At 41.6% G+C, this 18,605-nt stretch overlaps 1 protein-coding gene across 1 annotated transcript in view; it reads left to right on the forward strand.

Annotated features, from left to right (window-relative positions):
- The window catches only part of LOC310782977 (uncharacterized protein), a gene marked incomplete at both ends in the record, with an annotated part of 30,095 nt that extends 15,000 nt beyond the window's left edge, over window positions 1–15,095 (forward strand). Inside the window, one exon of the mRNA XM_083643750.1 lies at window positions 14,981–15,095. Coding sequence (XP_083499876.1) covers window positions 14,981–15,095 — 115 coding nt within the window. The remainder of the gene's footprint in view (window positions 1–14,980) is intronic.
- Window positions 15,096–18,605: the final 3,510 nt, after the last annotated feature.

An 18,605-nucleotide genomic window follows, 5' to 3' on the forward strand; every position in this document is an offset into this window, starting at 1 on the left:
GATGGCTTCTAGAGCCTTGTGGTCCGTCACCAAGTCAAATCTTGTACCATATACGTATGGGTGTAGTCTCTCGCAGGCCCAGACTAACGCTAGAGCTTCTCGCTCGGTCTGCGAATATCTACGCTCACAGTCTGTTAGGCTTCTGCTTACATAACATATCGGCACCATCTCTCCTTGCTGCTCTTGTACTAGAACAGCCCTTATGCCAACTTGTCCTGCATCCGCTATGACTTTGGTTGGTGTGTTTTTGTCAAAATACGCTAGAGTGCCAGCTTCAGCTAGTTTTTCTTTTAGCACTTGAAACGCTTGTTCCTGCTCTTGCCCGAATTGAAATGGCATATATTTTCTTGTCAGCCTCCTTAGAGGTTCTGATACACTGGCAAACTGAGGTATAAATCGGCTCCTGTAGCCAGCTAAACCTAGAAAGCTACGCACTTCTGATGCGTTCTCAGGCTCTCTTGCCTCAGCTACAGCTCTCACTCTTTCAGCAGTAGGGCCGATGCCCTTTTCTGTTAGTAGCATGCCCATGAATATCAGCTTGTCCATGTTAAACTGACATTTCTCTTCGTTCAGGGTCAGCCCACAACTCTCGAGTCTCTTCAGCAAATCCTCTGAGTTATTGTCTCTGTTGCATCACTACAGCTTCTTCTAAACAGTCAGATGTGAGTTTAACTTCTGCCTCAAGTCAGGTAAAATATTGACAATGCAGACTACTGGAGCTGTATTTGAGAACGGCATCGCAATATAGTTCGTTATTTCTTGAATTACTTTCGACTACTCGCTCGCTCCGCTGGAAATAGGAACGTATCAAATCCACCGCGCCAGGGGCCTGTACCACAAAGCAAGATTACTGGCTTAGCGAGGTAACTTCAGGGTTGCCGTACCACAATGCTAGTTAACTTCTTATCGAGATGGATCACCATAGCAACTTATGCTCTACGGCTAACCTGCTTTGTAGCAGGTTAAGTTCAGAGGATAAGATCAAAACCCATGAAAGACCCACCTGCTGACCAATCAGCTCTCTGGAAACAGCGAGTCACCATTCATATCTCCATATGAAATATACATTGCATTCAAATGAAAAAGAAAAAGAAAAAAGAAAAAGAAAAGGCTCCTGTTGAATTAATCAAGGACTAAAGCCTTGCACTTGTTGCAGGCTACATTTAAATTAAGCCCTACTTACCATTTTGGAATATGTTTTTATATATTCATTTTTGTGCTCTCAAGTAGCCTGGATACGTTGTTTGACCCCGCCGATCGATTGCAGCTGAATAGTGATTGGAGAAATATCACTAAACCGGCATAAAAAGGTTACATAAACGTCTCCAAAGCGCACGGTGCCGTGTGCGCAACGGAGCCGAGACTGACGTTGGGTTGGAATTGAAATGGTCATACATGCTAGAATAGCCTACTACATCTAAGCAATTTAATATGGGATCACCTGCACACAGGCGATCCCATATTAACTCATTGAGTGCCAATGACGACGCCTGTCGTCAAAGTAAATAGTGACGTAGAGTGCCATTGACGATAGCTGTCGTCAATTGCCTTTTTTGACGGTGGGACGTCGATCAAAGCCTTATGTATGTCCTGTACAAATATTGTAGCTATTGAAGCTGTATAACCTATTTTACGGACTCATCAGGTGGCGACAGTGCTCTCCAGATTATAGAAAGGTCCGGAACACAGCCTGAAAAAGCCCCGTGATCAAACAGAAACTGCTGCAGCCCAGAGCCATGTAGATTGATCTGGCTGCAGCTGAAGGTGCCTGCCAACAGCAGTCAATCCGCGCACACAACTGAGCTCCTCTGCCTCTGTCTGTCTGTCTGCATAGTTTCTTCACACGATTAGCCACTAGAAAAGCAGCAGCCGACACTGAAAAGCCAAACCTTTCCCTGCAGTCCGGGTTGGCATTTCCTTGTCCCGCTGCCTGGGAGGCGGCGCACAAAAAGCACTCCGAAAATAGACGCTGGGTGCGTGAGGCTGTGTGTTACTAGTGTGGGGAGGAGTTTTCAGCTGAGGGGGGGAGAGGGGGGTGGGGCACGCAGGGCAGCACACAACTACACCACGTCACTACATCAAAAAATATTAGCTAGAGCCAGTGAATGTGCTTGAAATGCTGCATTTCACAAAAGGCTCATTATCTCAGCTTATAGAAAAAAATGGCTGTTTTTGGTTAAATCAAGCTATCTTCTCCGGCTCATAACTAAAGAACGGAAAATGGGATCAATAAACTTTTTTTTGCAGATGATAGAAGAGAGTCTCCTCGTTCTTTGTGCGTGTTAGGTGTTTACATAGTAATATCACACAATATTCTGTGGGCCTCGAGAAATCACTGAAAACGCTCTGAAACTCTGGCACTGGGAGCGTCCGTTCTCCAAAAGTGGCTGGCACTCAATGAGTTAAGATGATTCATATCTAGGCTACTCCTGCATTTTGCAGCTGCAACTGTGTTACTTTTGGCCTGTATGATGTGATTGAACTTCATATTTCCAGCATCATTATATGAAATATGGAGATATGTGACTCTGCTGACAATAGCCTATATATGTGACCACAAAATAGGCTAGTTTTTATAAATGAAATCTATGCCCGCACGTACCGTGTCGATTCAGTTCAGAAGCATTTTTTTATTTTATTACCATTCTTTTTTTTATTGATTAGCCTATAGGAATTATTCAATCAGTGCGACTAAACACATCATGAGATCATTATTATTCATTGAGCCTAAATGGTCTATACATACAGATTTTGGACTGAGATAGATTACATATTGCTTCCACAAAAGACATGCCAGTTTTATTTAGTTTATTGAGAGGGTGAATTGAGCTGCTGTAGATAGCCTACGTGGAGGCAGAAACCGCTCTTCAAAGAAAATACTGGTGTCGATAAAAGTGGTAACTTTAGACAGTCATTCGGGAACAGACTAATAATATCCAATGCAGATTTTTATTTGCGGTTCCAATGAATGAGGAAATAGGCGTGTCTGGCGCTGTAGAAGTTGGAGCAGTCCATATTGCATTGTGATTGGCAGTTAAAAGCCACGCCTCTTTTGCGGGCACGAGCTCCAGTGCACGGGCATTTTCATGTGCACGAGCTCTCGGCTTGATTAGAAAAACCTGGTTCCAGTTAACGAGTGGCAATCGACGTTCGTGGTACAAGTTAACTACAATCGAGCTTATCTGGTTTAGACAAACCAGATCAAGGAACAGATCCTGGATCTTCTTATACAACATTCGTGGTATACAGCTCAGTTCAGCTCTTCCCAAAGTGCTGTGTGTGTGCGTGCGTGCGCGTGTGGGCGTGACTGGGTGGTGTCATATTATAAAAACCCTTTTTTCTGTTGGGGAGCAACAACAAAGTGCAATGCGGAGTCAGAGTAAAATAATGTGTCCATTATTACAAAAATATATATAAAACTAATCCAATAGATAAAAAGGTTCAAAGTTGTAGAAGTTCCAGTCCTGTCCAATTGTCCTCTGTCCTCGCTCCTGAAGACAGGCAGCAGATGAGTCCTTCGTCTGCCGGGGACGGCTGATCACACCAGCAGCTTAGGATAAAAACAGATATCTCGTCAGGGTGATGGGCTTCTTTAAAATCAGTCTGTTGTTATAGCTAAAAATGGGCGCTCGATAAGGCTTGGCTGGGAGGAGAATTAACAAAATAAAAATAGTCCACGGCACACCAAGAGTTCAACTCAGGAACAAATCAAATCAAATAATAAATGTTATGATTGCACTGCAAATTAAACCCACTTCAATTCAAACAGAAATAAGACCCAGTCCAAACTATCGTAGCCTAGATAGCCCACGTTAAAGCGCTGATATCAAAACCCCCAACTTGATGGATAACTAAATTTAAAAGGCGTCAATATGGGCGCCGATAGATAGCTTGCTGCGCTGGTAAAACACTGATGGAGAAAAGTGTGAGAGAGGCACTTAACTGGAGGAAGGGCGGAACACGTCCCCTCCACTTTTGTCCAAGGCCTCCTCTCTCGAACACCGAATGGCACTGGAACGGAAAGCGGCTGGCTAGTTCTCCCTGGTGACTGGGCTGGCTCTCAGGCTGACTCCCCCGGACGGCTTCCTGGATGCAGCAGACGGCCCGCTGTGGCTGTAGTAGGCTCACACTGTCTCCCGGACCTCTCGAGCACGGACGGGTGCTAGTCTCTCTGCTGAAACAACAGTCGGGTCGGGTTTGTCTCTTGACAGCTTTCTGGCTCGTCTCTTCCAGGCAACATTCTGTCTGCTTCCCTCCAGTTCTCCCCCTGTCCTCTCGGCTGCTGCTTAAGACAAGCCAGGGGGAAACCAAACTGCCCGCACCTGTGTGCAAATGGTGCCAATCAAACCCCTGTGGAAAGAGTAGAAGGCGTGGGACTCAATCTCACTCACACACGTCCCACACACACACATTATTGGCCCTATTCTCCCACAGGCCTTCGGCGGGCCTTAAACACAAAAAAACGTGCCTTGCGCCTGTTTCGGGAAGATATCAATATGGCTTTACGCTGCCAAATGCGCTTTAGGCCGAATGGGCGTGGCGCAGTCCCAGAATGGGCCAGAGTGGGCGTGTCGGCCTTAAATCTCGGCGTACTGATATCTTCCCACCTGGCGTAAATTTAGCGCTTTGCGCTTTTGAAAACCAGGCCTATTCAGTGCTGGACCACTGGAATTGGAGCTAAAAAGGCAAGTGTGCGATTCGTTTATTGCACTTATCCAATGAACTGACGGTACATAATTTTACGCTTAAAAGGCGTGGTGTAATGCGTTAGGCTGAGTGGAGCGCCAGCACCAAGATATCAAGTGCGCTGGTCCACGCCCACTGCGCCAGGCGCTCGGCCTAGAAACTACGCCGATGCAACGATAGGGGCCATAGTCACCCTGTGACATGTGTGTGTGTGTGTGTGTGTGTCCGCTCGCTCCCACGTTGGTCTTAACGCTACGTTTTGACTGCTTCTTGCCTCATCATTTCTGTTTCCATGGCCCATCAGTAACATGTAAGTTCAGATCATACGGTGACGCTACATGTAGTTTGTGTGAAGTAATGTTACGTCCTCTGCTGGGATGAAAGTTAATATAGCTACAGTATATGATATATATTATATACATATCACATATATATTATAAACAGTATGTGATATATTATATATATATCACATATATATTATATACAGTATGTGATATATTATATATACAGTATATATCACATATATATTATATACAGTATGTGAGTTCTGTAAGTGAGTAGACTGTATACAGAGAGTCACACTGTCTGTATACAGAGAGTCACACTGTCTGTATAGTCACACTGTCTGTATACAGAGAGTCACACCGTCTGTATACAGAGAGTCACACTGTCTGTATACAGAGAGTCACACTGTCTGTATACAGAGAGTCACACTGTCTGTATACAGAGAGTCACTCCGTCTGTATACAGAGAGTCACACCGTCTGTATACAGAGAGTCACACCGTCTGTATACAGAGAGTCACACTGTCTGTATACAGAGAGTCACACCGTCTGTATACAGAGAGTCACACCGTCTGTATACAGAGAGTCACACTGTATACAGAGAGTCACACTGTCTGTATACAGAGAGTCACACCGTCTGTATACAGAGAGTCACACTGTATGTATACAGAGAGTCACACTGTCTGTACACAGAGAGTCACACTGTCTGTATACAGAGAGTCACACTCGACTGGAGGTTTTAGAAGAAGTGCCTCAAAAGCAAACTCATATTGATATCTTATAAGGAGCAGTGTCTGGCCCCCACCCTCCAGAGTCTGCTGTAAAGTTCCATCACCTCACCAAAGTGATATAAGGTAATATAGCTACAGTATATGATATATATTATATACATATCACATATATATTATAAACAGTATGTGATATATTATATATATATCACATATATATTATATACAGTATGTGATATATTATATATACAGTATATATCACATATATATTATATACAGTATGTGAGTTCTGTAAGTGAGTAGACTGTATACAGAGAGTCACACTGTCTGTATACAGAGAGTCACACTGTCTGTATAGTCACACTGTCTGTATACAGAGAGTCACACCGTCTGTATACAGAGAGTCACACTGTCTGTATACAGAGAGTCACACTGTCTGTATACAGAGAGTCACACTGTCTGTATACAGAGAGTCACACTGTCTGTATACAGAGAGTCACACCGTCTGTATACAGAGAGTCACACCGTCTGTATACAGAGAGTCACACCGTCTGTATACAGAGAGTCACACCGTCTGTATACAGAGAGTCACACCGTCTGTATACAGAGAGTCACACCGTCTGTATACAGAGAGTCACACTGTATACAGAGAGTCACACTGTCTGTATACAGAGAGTCACACCGTCTGTATACAGAGAGTCACACTGTATGTATACAGAGAGTCACACTGTCTGTACACAGAGAGTCACACTGTCTGTACACAGAGAGTCACACTGTCTGTATACAGAGAGTCACACTCGACTGGAGGTTTTAGAAGAAGTGCCTCAAAAGCAAACTCATATTGATATCTTATAAGGAGCAGTGTCTGGCCCCCACCCTCCAGAGTCTGCTGTAAAGTTCCATCACCTCACCAAGGAGGATTCAACTGTCACTCTGGTCAGGCAGACCTGGACGTTCTCTCCCTCACATGCCTGAAGGCCTTTGAAGCTCAGCAAGCAGAGATGATTCATCTTAACCCATTGATAGCTGATGCAGCATTTGCGTATATATCCCTCATTTGTGTGTGTATCCCTTTAAGACCGCGAACCGCATCACACGGTTCGCGGTCTTAACACACACAAATGCTGCATCAGGTATCAATGGGTTAATGATGATTTTTAATGATGTTTGGAACTACAGCATCTCTCAGATGGGGAAGACCACTCACCAACACTGAACACAGACAATAATGATCAACAATCAATCAATCAATCAATCAATCAATCAATCAATCAATCAATCAATCATTTTCACTCACAGTTCCACTGCAGAAATGATGCACAGAATAAATTTTCTGTTAAACAGTTAATTACATTTTTAATTGGTGAAGGTCTTAATGGCAATTAATCGAGTACCGGTTAATCATTAACATCCCTAGTTTCATACATTTCTGTAATAAAACATCTAAAAGCAAAAATCTTATCAGATGGGGGTGTGGTCTAAGTTGTGTCCATTTAGGGGTCTTTGATGTGAAAAGGTTTGAGAACCACTGGTTTACTTGACACAGGATGAGATGATTGTATTCCTGAAGCAAAGCTTGTAGTGAGGATATGATGGAAAGAGAAAGATAACTGCTTACTGCTCTGCAAAACAGCTATTCAACCAAAATAGATCTTACTCTGGATTATGTTAGTCAAAAACTATATATCTTCTCTCAGCGAAATACTACACTCAAGACACACACATTCACACGCATGTGTTATAAATTTAAATTCACAATAAAGATTCTGAATTAATATAATAGAATATAATATATATATATATAATAGAATATAATATATATATATATATAATAGAATATATATATATATATAATATATATATATAATATATATATATAATATAATATATATATAGTGACATCACTCAGCCATCAGTGAATATATATATATATTGTTGCTCGTGTCTGTCGCGTTGTCTATAGCCTACCAGCTGAACTGTACATAGTATAAGCAGGAAAAATACATTCACTATGGGCTGAATTGTTACTGTGGGAGACCGGAAACTCACCGAGCTTCTGGTGTCCCTGATGCTCTCAGTCAGGCCGTGTTACTTCTCCGGCCAGCCCAAGCTGGACCCTAACCCTGTGAGCAGACTCCTCTTTCAAGATGATCCCAAAAGTGAGATCAAAATAGGAAACACCATATATATATATATATATATATATATATATATATATATATATATATATATATATATATATACGTGTGTGTGTGTAAAGAACTAATGATGATATGTGATAGAGAATAGAATTCTATACATCCGCTTAAATGTATATGTAAATGTATATCACAGCTTATCTAATACCAAATGAATTGAGCCTTGAGTCCAGGACTGTTTAACACAAAAGTATATTTAATAGCTTACATTCTCTGCAATACATGTATATTGACAGAGGGCTGAACCTCAATGTACACATTCTGATATGTCATACAGAGTCAATTATTCAGCCATATGGCCGACAGTGTAACATAGATTTATAGGCAGAGGAGGAAAAGGCAGAGAGGGGGGGGTGTGTGCCGTGCAGGCTCCTGTCTGTATCAGCAAGTGTTCCTGTCTCATGGCCATTGTCATGCTGAGTTTCTGAAGGCCAGAGCAAAGGGGAGAAATCTCCTGCTTGATAAGCTAGTTATGTGTCTCTGCATACAGTTATGTGTCTCTGCATTTGTGAGATGTCATGGGTGAATCTATATGTCAGATGTCATGTCATAATGTGTATGTCATGTCATCGTTTATAGCATTAATTATGTGTATGCAATTATAGCTTATTGATTAGGAAATGGCAATGGAACTTATATTTTTCTCCAACAATCCACCCAATTGTTATGTTCATCAACTATAACAATAATAATTACAAAATTTAAGTTCACTATTCAATATAATGCTTGTATCTATACTTAATTGTGGGCCAGGGGGGGGGCAGGGTTTTGAAAACATAGGAAACATTAAACACTTGAAAAAACACAGAATTTTTGATCAATATGCAGTCCAGCGCAGTCTCAGCTCATATCACAGCATCTCCATTATCTATTGGAAAGAGAAAAACAAATTTTAGGGATATAATGACAAAATTACATCACCACTGCGGCTATAATAATATAGGAGTGGGCCTTAATGTTAACTCTATATGGTTCAATGCAAACAGTCTAATTAATAATAATATAATGCATTGAACTTAATATTCAGTGTGTTCCAAATCACACTTAAATCTTTTCCACTATTGTAAAAGAAACTTCTTATATACCGGTACATGTATGTATATATATATTTTCCAGTTTCACTTTATTCAACGCTTGAGTCCTTCGGACCTTCCTCTAAAAGGAATCATGTCTTTAAGTAAAATATTTTCAAAGTATTCACAACAGGAACAATATTTTCTCATCATTCATGTGATGACTCTAGTTCATTCATTTATTTGTTTGTTCCTGGTGCTGTTGTTATTGTTGTTATTAAACTATTTAATAGCCCAACTCCATGCAGTGGTTTAATTTCTTTTTGGGAACTATTTTATTAGAATAAAATTCTATTTCTAGTTTACTTTAATATTGGTTTGTTTGGGATAGGAACTGAAACTTTATAAAATGCAAAACATTCATAACATTGATTAATCATATTCATTAAAACATAATCACAGTATCATATAACTGATTATTCTTAAAATGATACTTTAAAACACTTCATTTGCAATATTGAAAATAGAAAGAATTTTCTTTACTCTAGTGAGCACAGTTAAACGTCCTCTCTCTAGTAGTTTACTAAACTAGGGAGCACAGTACTCAAAGTACAGACTTTAGTGCTGGTGTGCAGGTTTTCTGTGACGTACAACCTGTAACTATAAACATTAGATTTCACAATGGGCCTGTATTTTAGACAAAATAACTTCATTACAAGTTATTAGTACAACAAGTACGTACATACGGCAGATAATGTTTTGAGATACTCTGTGAGTACATATTCAATTGTTTACTTTATAATTTGTTTGCAATGGACCTCGTAAACAAGATGACTCCTGAGTGGGCATTCACAGCTTACAGAGTGGCAATGAATTGACCTTGTGGACTTGTGGCAATGTGCAATGGGGCGGAGGGTGACCCCAGAAAGTGCTGTTGGTGAGGGCTTTACATGGGGGGGGGGGGGGCTAGACCCCAGGCAGTTCACTTGAGTGATTTTGGGGATGGCAAGACCCCACTAGATAAAACAGTGAGGGCCAACATTGTTCACATGCTCCAAACGCAAACTCAGGACTGTCTGTCCTCCGAGGTCATTGTCTTATCTATAGATACTTTTGAAAACATCTCACCCGTACTTAAGTGTAAATTTTGCTATGTGTATATCAAACCAAAAGTTAAATGTTGGTATGCACATTTTATAATAATATTTCTCATCTTATCCACCCAATTGGTGGTTCATAAATGTATATTTTTCTTGTTTAAGAAAATACTTCAGATTCAGATTATCGTACACAGGAAACTCTTATCACCACACATTCTATTATGATTTATTTTCAAAATAATAATCAACAGTCTATTTACTCTAATTGATTTTCAAATTTGCTTACTGCACTTTAAATAATGCAGAGCTTACTTCACTCTATTGATTCATAACAAACAAAAATTTCATTCAATCACATACTGTCGGGTTTGAACCTGGGGCTTGTTTCGACATTCAATTTCATAATGTATAATACTGTGGGGTTTGAACCTGTGACAGGGCTTATCTCTCCGACCTAGAAAGGCGGTGGCTGGCTCACTGTTTGCTCAAAGGTTTTGGGGATCCAATTGTTTCTGGCTAAGTTTAACCTTGTTGGAAGACTGACTGTTCCAAGGAAACATAAACAAATTATTTCAGCCTGCTATGTTCCATCACATTGGGCCAGCTATAGGGGGAGATTGACCATCGCTACTTGGGCCAATTGAATCAACAAGATGGCTGTTTGTCCACTCGCTGCTCCCGTTTTTTATATCGGCATTTGTTCGCGTAATGTCCTCTTTTTCTGCAGTAGTTGCATTTATCGTAGCCTTTATAACGAGTGTGGTTTCGAGGCACATGCATGGTGTACTTGTATGGGGAACTTCCTGAATTGTCAATGCGTACTGGCATGTGGTCAGCTGATATAGAATGCTGAACCATCTGATCTGGCAAATGATTTGGGTCTGTTTGTATGTTCACAGGTATCTGCTTGGCCATATTTAAAACACTTTGTTCGCCTTTTGTGTCAAATATCCCGTCCCTACATAAGTCCGACAGAGCTGCTATAGTCTGATCAAAATCTGCTGTGTGCCAATCTTTTTCAGATATCTTGTAGGCAGTTGCAATCTCGGGACGTAAACAATTCATGAGTATTTGTACAGCTAACAAATTTTGCTGATCCACTCCAACAGAATTGTCCCACGTCATTTGAAACCGCTGTATGAAATGAAAAGTGTCTTCCTTCAGACCTTGTGTACAGGAAATGACTTTACTATAATCTACTGAGTCTCTGGCTGACCCTTTGATCGATTCCAGACATATTTCTCTTATCCAATCATCCCTGGAATAATTTTCTCCTGTTGTTGCTGCTATCCAATTTTCATTCCCATCTCCCACTGGAAAGGAGAAATTTTTGTGTACACTTTTCCACTCCAGATTGTAAGCCAGTGACAACAATTGTCTCACATCCGGAATCAAGCAGTCATACAAACTTATCATTTGAGCTAGCCAGCTATGGAAAGCAATGGGTCTTTTTAAAGGATCTGGACTGTCCTTAACTCATTGAGTGCCAGCCACTTTTGGAGAACGGATGCTCCCAGTGCCAGAGTTTCAGAGCGTTTTCAGTGATTTCTCGAGGCCCACAGAATATTGTGTGATATTACTATGTAAACACTGAACACGCACAAAGAACGATGAGACTCTATTCTATCATCTGCAAAAAAAAGTTTATTGATCCCATTTTCCGTTCTTTAGTTATGAGCCGGAGAAGATAGCTTGATTCATCCAAAATCAGCAATTTTTTTCTAGAAGCTGAGATAATTGGCCTTTTGTGAAATTAAACATTTCAAGCACATCACTGACTCTGAAGCTAATCTTTTCTAATGTAGTCACACCTCAAAAATAATTTCCTTCAATAAAACAGTGAAGGCCAGGGAATTCTGTTTGGCAGAATAATATTTTTTAGCTACAACCAGCAGCGCTGGCCCCTGCGTGCGCTGCTGGTTGCAGCTTCTTGCTGGTCTTGATTTGCTGCTGGTGGGCATCGGATATTCTGGCTTGCGTTTGTCAATCCTGTCCTGCTGCCTGGGTCTGTCTGGGTGTTGCGCGCTGCTCTGCGTGCCCCCCCCCCCCCCCCCCCCCCGCCCCGCCCCGCCCCGCCTCGCCTCAACTGCACACTCCTCCTCCTGTCTGTGGTGGCTCTCTGCTGAGTTTGCTGTGCGCACAGTGAAGGGACATCGACATCCTGCTTTTTTACAGCGTTCCGCGTGTGTTTGTCACCGGCAACGATGCTTCCAGTTCAGAATAATAACAACTCCACGGTGTGGATGTGCGGATGTGCTGTCCGGCTCAATTGTGGGAGCAGATTGGCTGCTGCAGGCACAGCTGCAGTAACGTGCTTCAGCATATCGATGCATACGGATGCGATGCGATTTCCGTTTCCATAACGACTTCTTCTTTGTTTTTTCCTTGCCTTTCTGTTATGTGGAGAGCACTGTCGCCACCTAAGGGTTCTGTAAAATAGGTTAGACACATCCAATAGCTATAATATTTGTACATCAGAGGCAGAAGGCTTTGATCGACGCCCCACCGTCAAAAAACGCAATTGACGAACATGTCCGTCCTTGGCACTCTACGTTACTATTTGAAATGACGAACATGTCCGTCCTTGGCACTCAATGAGTTAAGCATGCTTCGTGCTTCCTGGGGGGTCCATGGTTTGAGAATGGCTGTATTATCACACATTATCTTGGGGGCAATTTGATGAGGATGGTCAGGTTTATCAGTGAGTGACTCTGTGCTGCTAGTGTGAATTTGTTCTTCATCAAGGTTAGACTGTATCGCATGTTTAGGGTCAATTTGGTCTGAATCCCTTTTCTCCGAGTCAATTTTTGTCATATCTGGCATGGGAGCCTTATTTTTGTCCATGTCAGAGCAAGGCACTCTCGTTGCGTTGCCTTGGGAAAGCTGATGATGCCTATCAGCAACATGCTTCCAACCTCTTATGCATTCTGTCACATAAGACTCTGACCATTGGAGATTGGGTGACTGTCTGGCTGCAATTTGCATGTACCCAATCTTATCTTTATCAAAAGATCCTCCTACAGGCCAGAGGCCTCTAGTACCTTTATTAAGATCATGCATGAAAGGTATCACATACTTTTCTCCTAGTTTTAAACGTACTATGTCAGCACATGAGCCAGGTGGTATGGGGGGCATGTTTTTCTTTTCATGCTGTCTAAGAATGTCTCTCGCCCGCAGACGTTCCGCTTTTCGTAGTTTCCAAGGTTCTGGCTGCCCACTCTCCGACCTATTATCACTCATTTTTACAGGTCTCAGAGAGGGAATCAAACCATTTTTACAGTATGAGACAGGAAAAGAGGGAGAGAGCTGCTTATCTCAATTGTCTTTTTGGGGCTGTGCTCTATGAAAATTGTCAACACTGCTGGTGTACGCATTTGTCTCTCTCTCTCGTAAAACACTCCACTTTGTTGCTTAAGCAAAGCACTGATTTAACTAGTTTACTGTGAATGTCCCATTTTATATAAATGTCTCATTTATTCACATTCAAAACACTTTATATTTCAGTCTTGCATTACGCACCAAGGGTATTAAAATAGCTTACTTCATTGAGAGAGAGAGAGACAGCTACTGTTTTTGTTTATCACTTACTTGTGATCTTGAGGTGTCCGTGTGTGTGTAAAGTAATTTACAACACCTTACCTTTTAGTCGATGTGGGGTGGTGACAGAGGGACGGTTGTTCTCCTGTTGACCAGTTCCGTCCGTGTGTGGGGTATCTGGAATTTACAAATTTGGTGACAGATCAATTTGTTCGATGGACAATTGATTCTGTATTTTGGGATTGGCTAAAATACACTTTTTGCAAACTTCCTTCAATTTTTTTTCTTTAAAATAGGCTTCTTAAGAAATTGTGTTGTTTTACAATGAAACAGCTGCTTATTTTTTGGTTGTTTGTTTGTTACATGCTTGTTACACATTGTGGGAATCTCAAAAAACTTATCAACCATATTGCTATACAACTATGATTGATTACAAAAGCATCAACTTGGTCCTGCGTTTGGACCTGTTGCTGGACTTGTTATGTCCTCTTAATAGCCTCAACTAAGTCCTGCTATCGGACCTGTTGCTGGACCTGTTTCACAAAAGCCTCAACTAGGTCCTGTTTGCTTGGACCTGTTGCTGGACCTCATTTAAAAGGAGATCCATAATGAAAAGACCCATTTGTTCAAAAGCATCAACTTGGTCCTGCTTCCTTGGACCTGTTGCTGGACCTACAGTATTTATAGATCCATCTCACAAAAGCCTTTTGATAAACCCACAACATGCAAATATTTCAGATTCTTTTAAATATCAGATGACAGCTCAGTAATGAATTATGAAATTAATTCAGACTTACCCGCTCTGTCATAGATATCCTGTTCGTGACACGCCAATTGATAGAGAATAGAATTCTATACATCCGCTTAAATGTATATGTAAATGTATATCACAGCTTATCTAATACCAAATGAATTGAGCCTTGAGTCCAGGACTGTTTAACACAAAAGTATATTTAATAGCTTACATTCTCTGCAATACATGTATATTGACAGAGGGCTGAACCTCAATGTACACATTCTGATATGTCATACAGAGTCAATTATTCAGCCATATGGCCGACAGTGTAACATAGATTTATAGGCAGAGGAGGAAAAGGCAGAGAGGGGGGTGTGTGTGCCGTGCAGGCTCCTGTCTGTATCAGCAAGTGTTCCTGTCTCATGGCCATTGTCATGCTGAGTTTCTGAAGGCCAGAGCAAAGGGGAGAAATCTCCTGCTTGATAAGCTAGTTATGTGTCTCTGCATACAGTTATGTGTCTCTGCATTTGTGAGATGTCATGGGTGAATCTATATGTCAGATGTCATGTCATAATGTGTATGTCATGTCATCGTTTATAGCATTAATTATGTGTATGCAATTATAGCTTATTGATTAGGAAATGGCAATGGAACTTATATTTTTCTCCAACAATATGTATCAAACATTTGTGTTTCCAGAGGTCAGTACCACAGGCAGAGAGCAGAGTCTGCAGCACCCAGCTGTAAGAGTGACCACTCTAAAGGCATACCTCCATGGTTCAGTAATGAACCTGGACCCCCAGACTCAAAGTAAGAGGACTGTAGCACTCAATAACATAATCATATAATGAAAATGTAGTCAAATCTGCACTTATCTTGATCAAAAATGTAATAAACCTAATAATGTAATAACTTCACCAATAATGTAGTAAAATGTCCTGGCTGATATTGTAATAATATTTTACTGATAATGTAATACCTTTCAACATAATAGACCCCAATAATGTAATAAGTTGAGTCAAAAGTTTAAGTGGGCAATACTTTATTGACACCCACAACTTCGAAAAAGAAGACTTCTATAGATATTTTCAGCTTAGATATAATTTCAATAGAAATATAAAAATTACTGAGGAAGTTGAAGGGAATCTGGTTAATCTTTTTATAGATGCATATAAGGGCAAAGCTCACAAGAAAGTATCAAGAATGTACTCATATATACAGTTCTCCAGGAATCACTCTACTGTATGGTCCCTATCGTTGCATCGGCGCTGTTTCTAGGCCGAACGCCTGGCGCAGCTCAAATCAGTGGGCGTGGACCAGCGCACTTGATATCGTCGTGCTGGCGCTAGATGCAGCCTCAACCATTACAACCACGCCTTTTAAGCGTACAATTATGCACCGTCATGCTCATTGGATAACTGCAATAAACGAATCGCACGCTTGCCTTTTTAGCTCCAATTCCAGTGATCCCGCAAAACCAGACGAAAGCCAAACGCTCTGCCCCCCTCCCCCCCCTCCCTTCATCCAGTCTGTCTGTCTGCATTATAGGCTATTATTCCATATTATTATGCTTCTCAAACCAATCTAACTGCAGTTTCAATACTGCAAGCATGTAAATACGCTACACTATAGCAAGATCAAAGTGAAAATAATGTTCTAAACGCATCAGCTAGAAAAATATAGCCTATTAGATTGGTGAAAGTTTGTCCAGAAAGATATCATTTTCTCTCGCCTGCTGCAGGAAGGATGATGCACATAAATATAGCCTACATTATGTAAAGTCATTGCATAAATGTGTTTTTATTGTAAAACTAAATGTGGAGTAGGGCCAAGTTATTGGAGCGGACATCACAGTATAGCAGATGACAGTAGAAGCTTCCGAAGCGCGTTCCGCTGTTACTTATCTAAATCACGTTAAATCGACAAGGGATATTTATAGCCCCAGTAGGACATATATGTTTCACATAGGGTGGTGTTTTCATTTCGATGTTTTATTTGGTCCAATATTGAAATGTTCTACAATTGGAGGTTGTCTTACCATTACACATTATTTAGATCCTCCCTTAATATAGGTTTTCGCCTCATTTGGTTGCTATTTAGTAGCGAAATGGAGAAACACAATGCATCTTGGGACATTCACATTACAGTGAAGTTACAGCTTATTTTTTCTATGGGACTCTGAGCGAGGGAGTCAGAGACAGTCGGTATTGTGCCTGTCAGACTGAGGAGAGAGGGAGAGAGGTGACACAGAGAAGGGTGAAAGAGGAGAGAGCCAGAGGGGAGGGAGAGAGCCAGAGGGGAGCGCTCCAAGCAACTGGCCCACTGAATAGGCCTGGTTTTCAAAGGCGCAAGGCGCTAAATTAACGCCAGGTCAGAAGATAGCAGTACGCCGGTATTTAGCGCCGACACGCCCACTTTGGCCCATTCTGGGACTGCGCCACGCCCATTCGGCCTAAAGCGCATTTGGCAGCCTAAAGCCATATTGATATCGTCCCAAAACAGGCGCAAGGCACGTTTTTTTGCGTTTAAGGCCCGTTTTAGCGCCGAAGGCTTGTGGGAGAATAGGGCCCCATATGTAAAGGCTAAATGGGAAAAAGAAGCAGACATAACCATAACAGAGGACGAATGGTTAAACAGATGAAATATGCAATCCTCCACCTCCAGCTCTGGCCAATGGAGAGAATTTTCATGGAAGAACCTTATCAGATTTTTTATTACTCCGAGAAGAAAATATTTACAGAACGATAGACTAGAATCCGGTAATTGCTGGAGACTATGCAATAATTCAATGGCTGATCACTATCACATATTTTGGAAATGCCCAGCAATCCAACATTACTGGTTAAAAATAATCTCAGAGATCAAATTAATACTGGGTTTTGAAATAGATGACAGTTTTGGCACTATGGGCTCTATCGTTGCAGCGGCGCAGTTTCTAGGCCGAGCGCCAGCCGCAGCGCAAAGCAGTGGGCGTGGAAAGGCGCACTTGATATCTTGGTATCGGCGCTAAACTCAGCCTCAACCATTATAACCACGCCTTTTAAGCGTAAAATTATGCATTGTCCGCTCATTGGAGAATTGCAGGGAAGAGACACACGCTTGCCTTTTAAGCTCCAATTCCTGGACAAATCCGGTAAAACCAGACAAAGCCAAGGGCTCCGCCGCCCCCCCCTCCCTTCATCCGGTCTGTCTATCTCCATATATAGGCTATTATTCCATATTATAATGCTTCTCAAACCAATCTAACTGCAGTTAAAATACTGCAAGCATGTAAATACGCTACACTATAGCAAGACCAAAGTGAAAATAATTTCTAAATGCATCTGATAGAAAAAAATATTGCCTATGGCTGGATGTCATGAGATTAGATTAAAGTTTGGCCAGAATGATATCGTTTTATCTCTCCTCCCCCACTGCACGATGCAACATCCTCTGAATGACACCTATCACTTTTACTGGATCTGATAACTTAATTCTATTTAATTTACAGGATTTTATTATTGAGTAATAGTTTTTTATTTGGCCTATATATGCGTCCCCCCCACCCCCTGCCCACAGGCTCTGACAAATATGTTCATTCTCAATAAAATCTTCAGTAATCAATCAGAGTGACTTTAAAAGCCAGATTGGCAGCAGCTGGCCAGTGTGATCAATATGGCAGAGCACAACAGAGCCACCAAATTCACAGCTGAGGAGAAAATGGTGCTGGCGAATCAGGTGATATATCTGTCCACCATTCATTTTGAATAGCTACAAAACAACTCTTTACTGAAGTCGTTTATTAATCTATCCATCCAGGTTCAAATGTACCAAAAGCCATTATTTGGGGAGGGAAATTACCCCCTCGGGAGGGCTGAGGCCTGGCGGAGAATAGCTGTCAGCGTCAGCTCGGCGTCTGGCACTGTCAGAACTTGGCAGCAGTGCAAAAAAAAGCATGACACTGTCAGACGCCGAGCTAAAGAAAAGCTGGCAGCCTCTCGCCGGGCCTTGGCCCGGACCGGCGGGGGCCCCCATGAAGACGACTCAGACACACAGCTCAGCCCCAGTGAGGAGATAGCCGCTGCAAGTATCCCCGCGGAGATGGTGGGGGGTTTTGGAGGAGTACAGGTGGGCGGTAAGTAATCAAATTAACTCTTCATTTATTCCATTTGTTTAATTATAGGAATAATACCATACTAATCCAATAACTATCGATAATCATATAGGCTAGCGGGAGACTACCACACTATCATTAGAACCTATCAATAAATGTGTATTCAGTACAGAGTAATCAGCAGTGTCCGGTGTGCGTAATGACTGCAGGCTAATTTGTTGGACACGTGCT

The sequence above is a fragment of the Poromitra crassiceps genome (genome assembly GCF_964638095.1).
Source record: "Poromitra crassiceps genome assembly, chromosome: 9".
NCBI lineage: Eukaryota > Metazoa > Chordata > Actinopteri > Beryciformes > Melamphaidae > Poromitra > Poromitra crassiceps.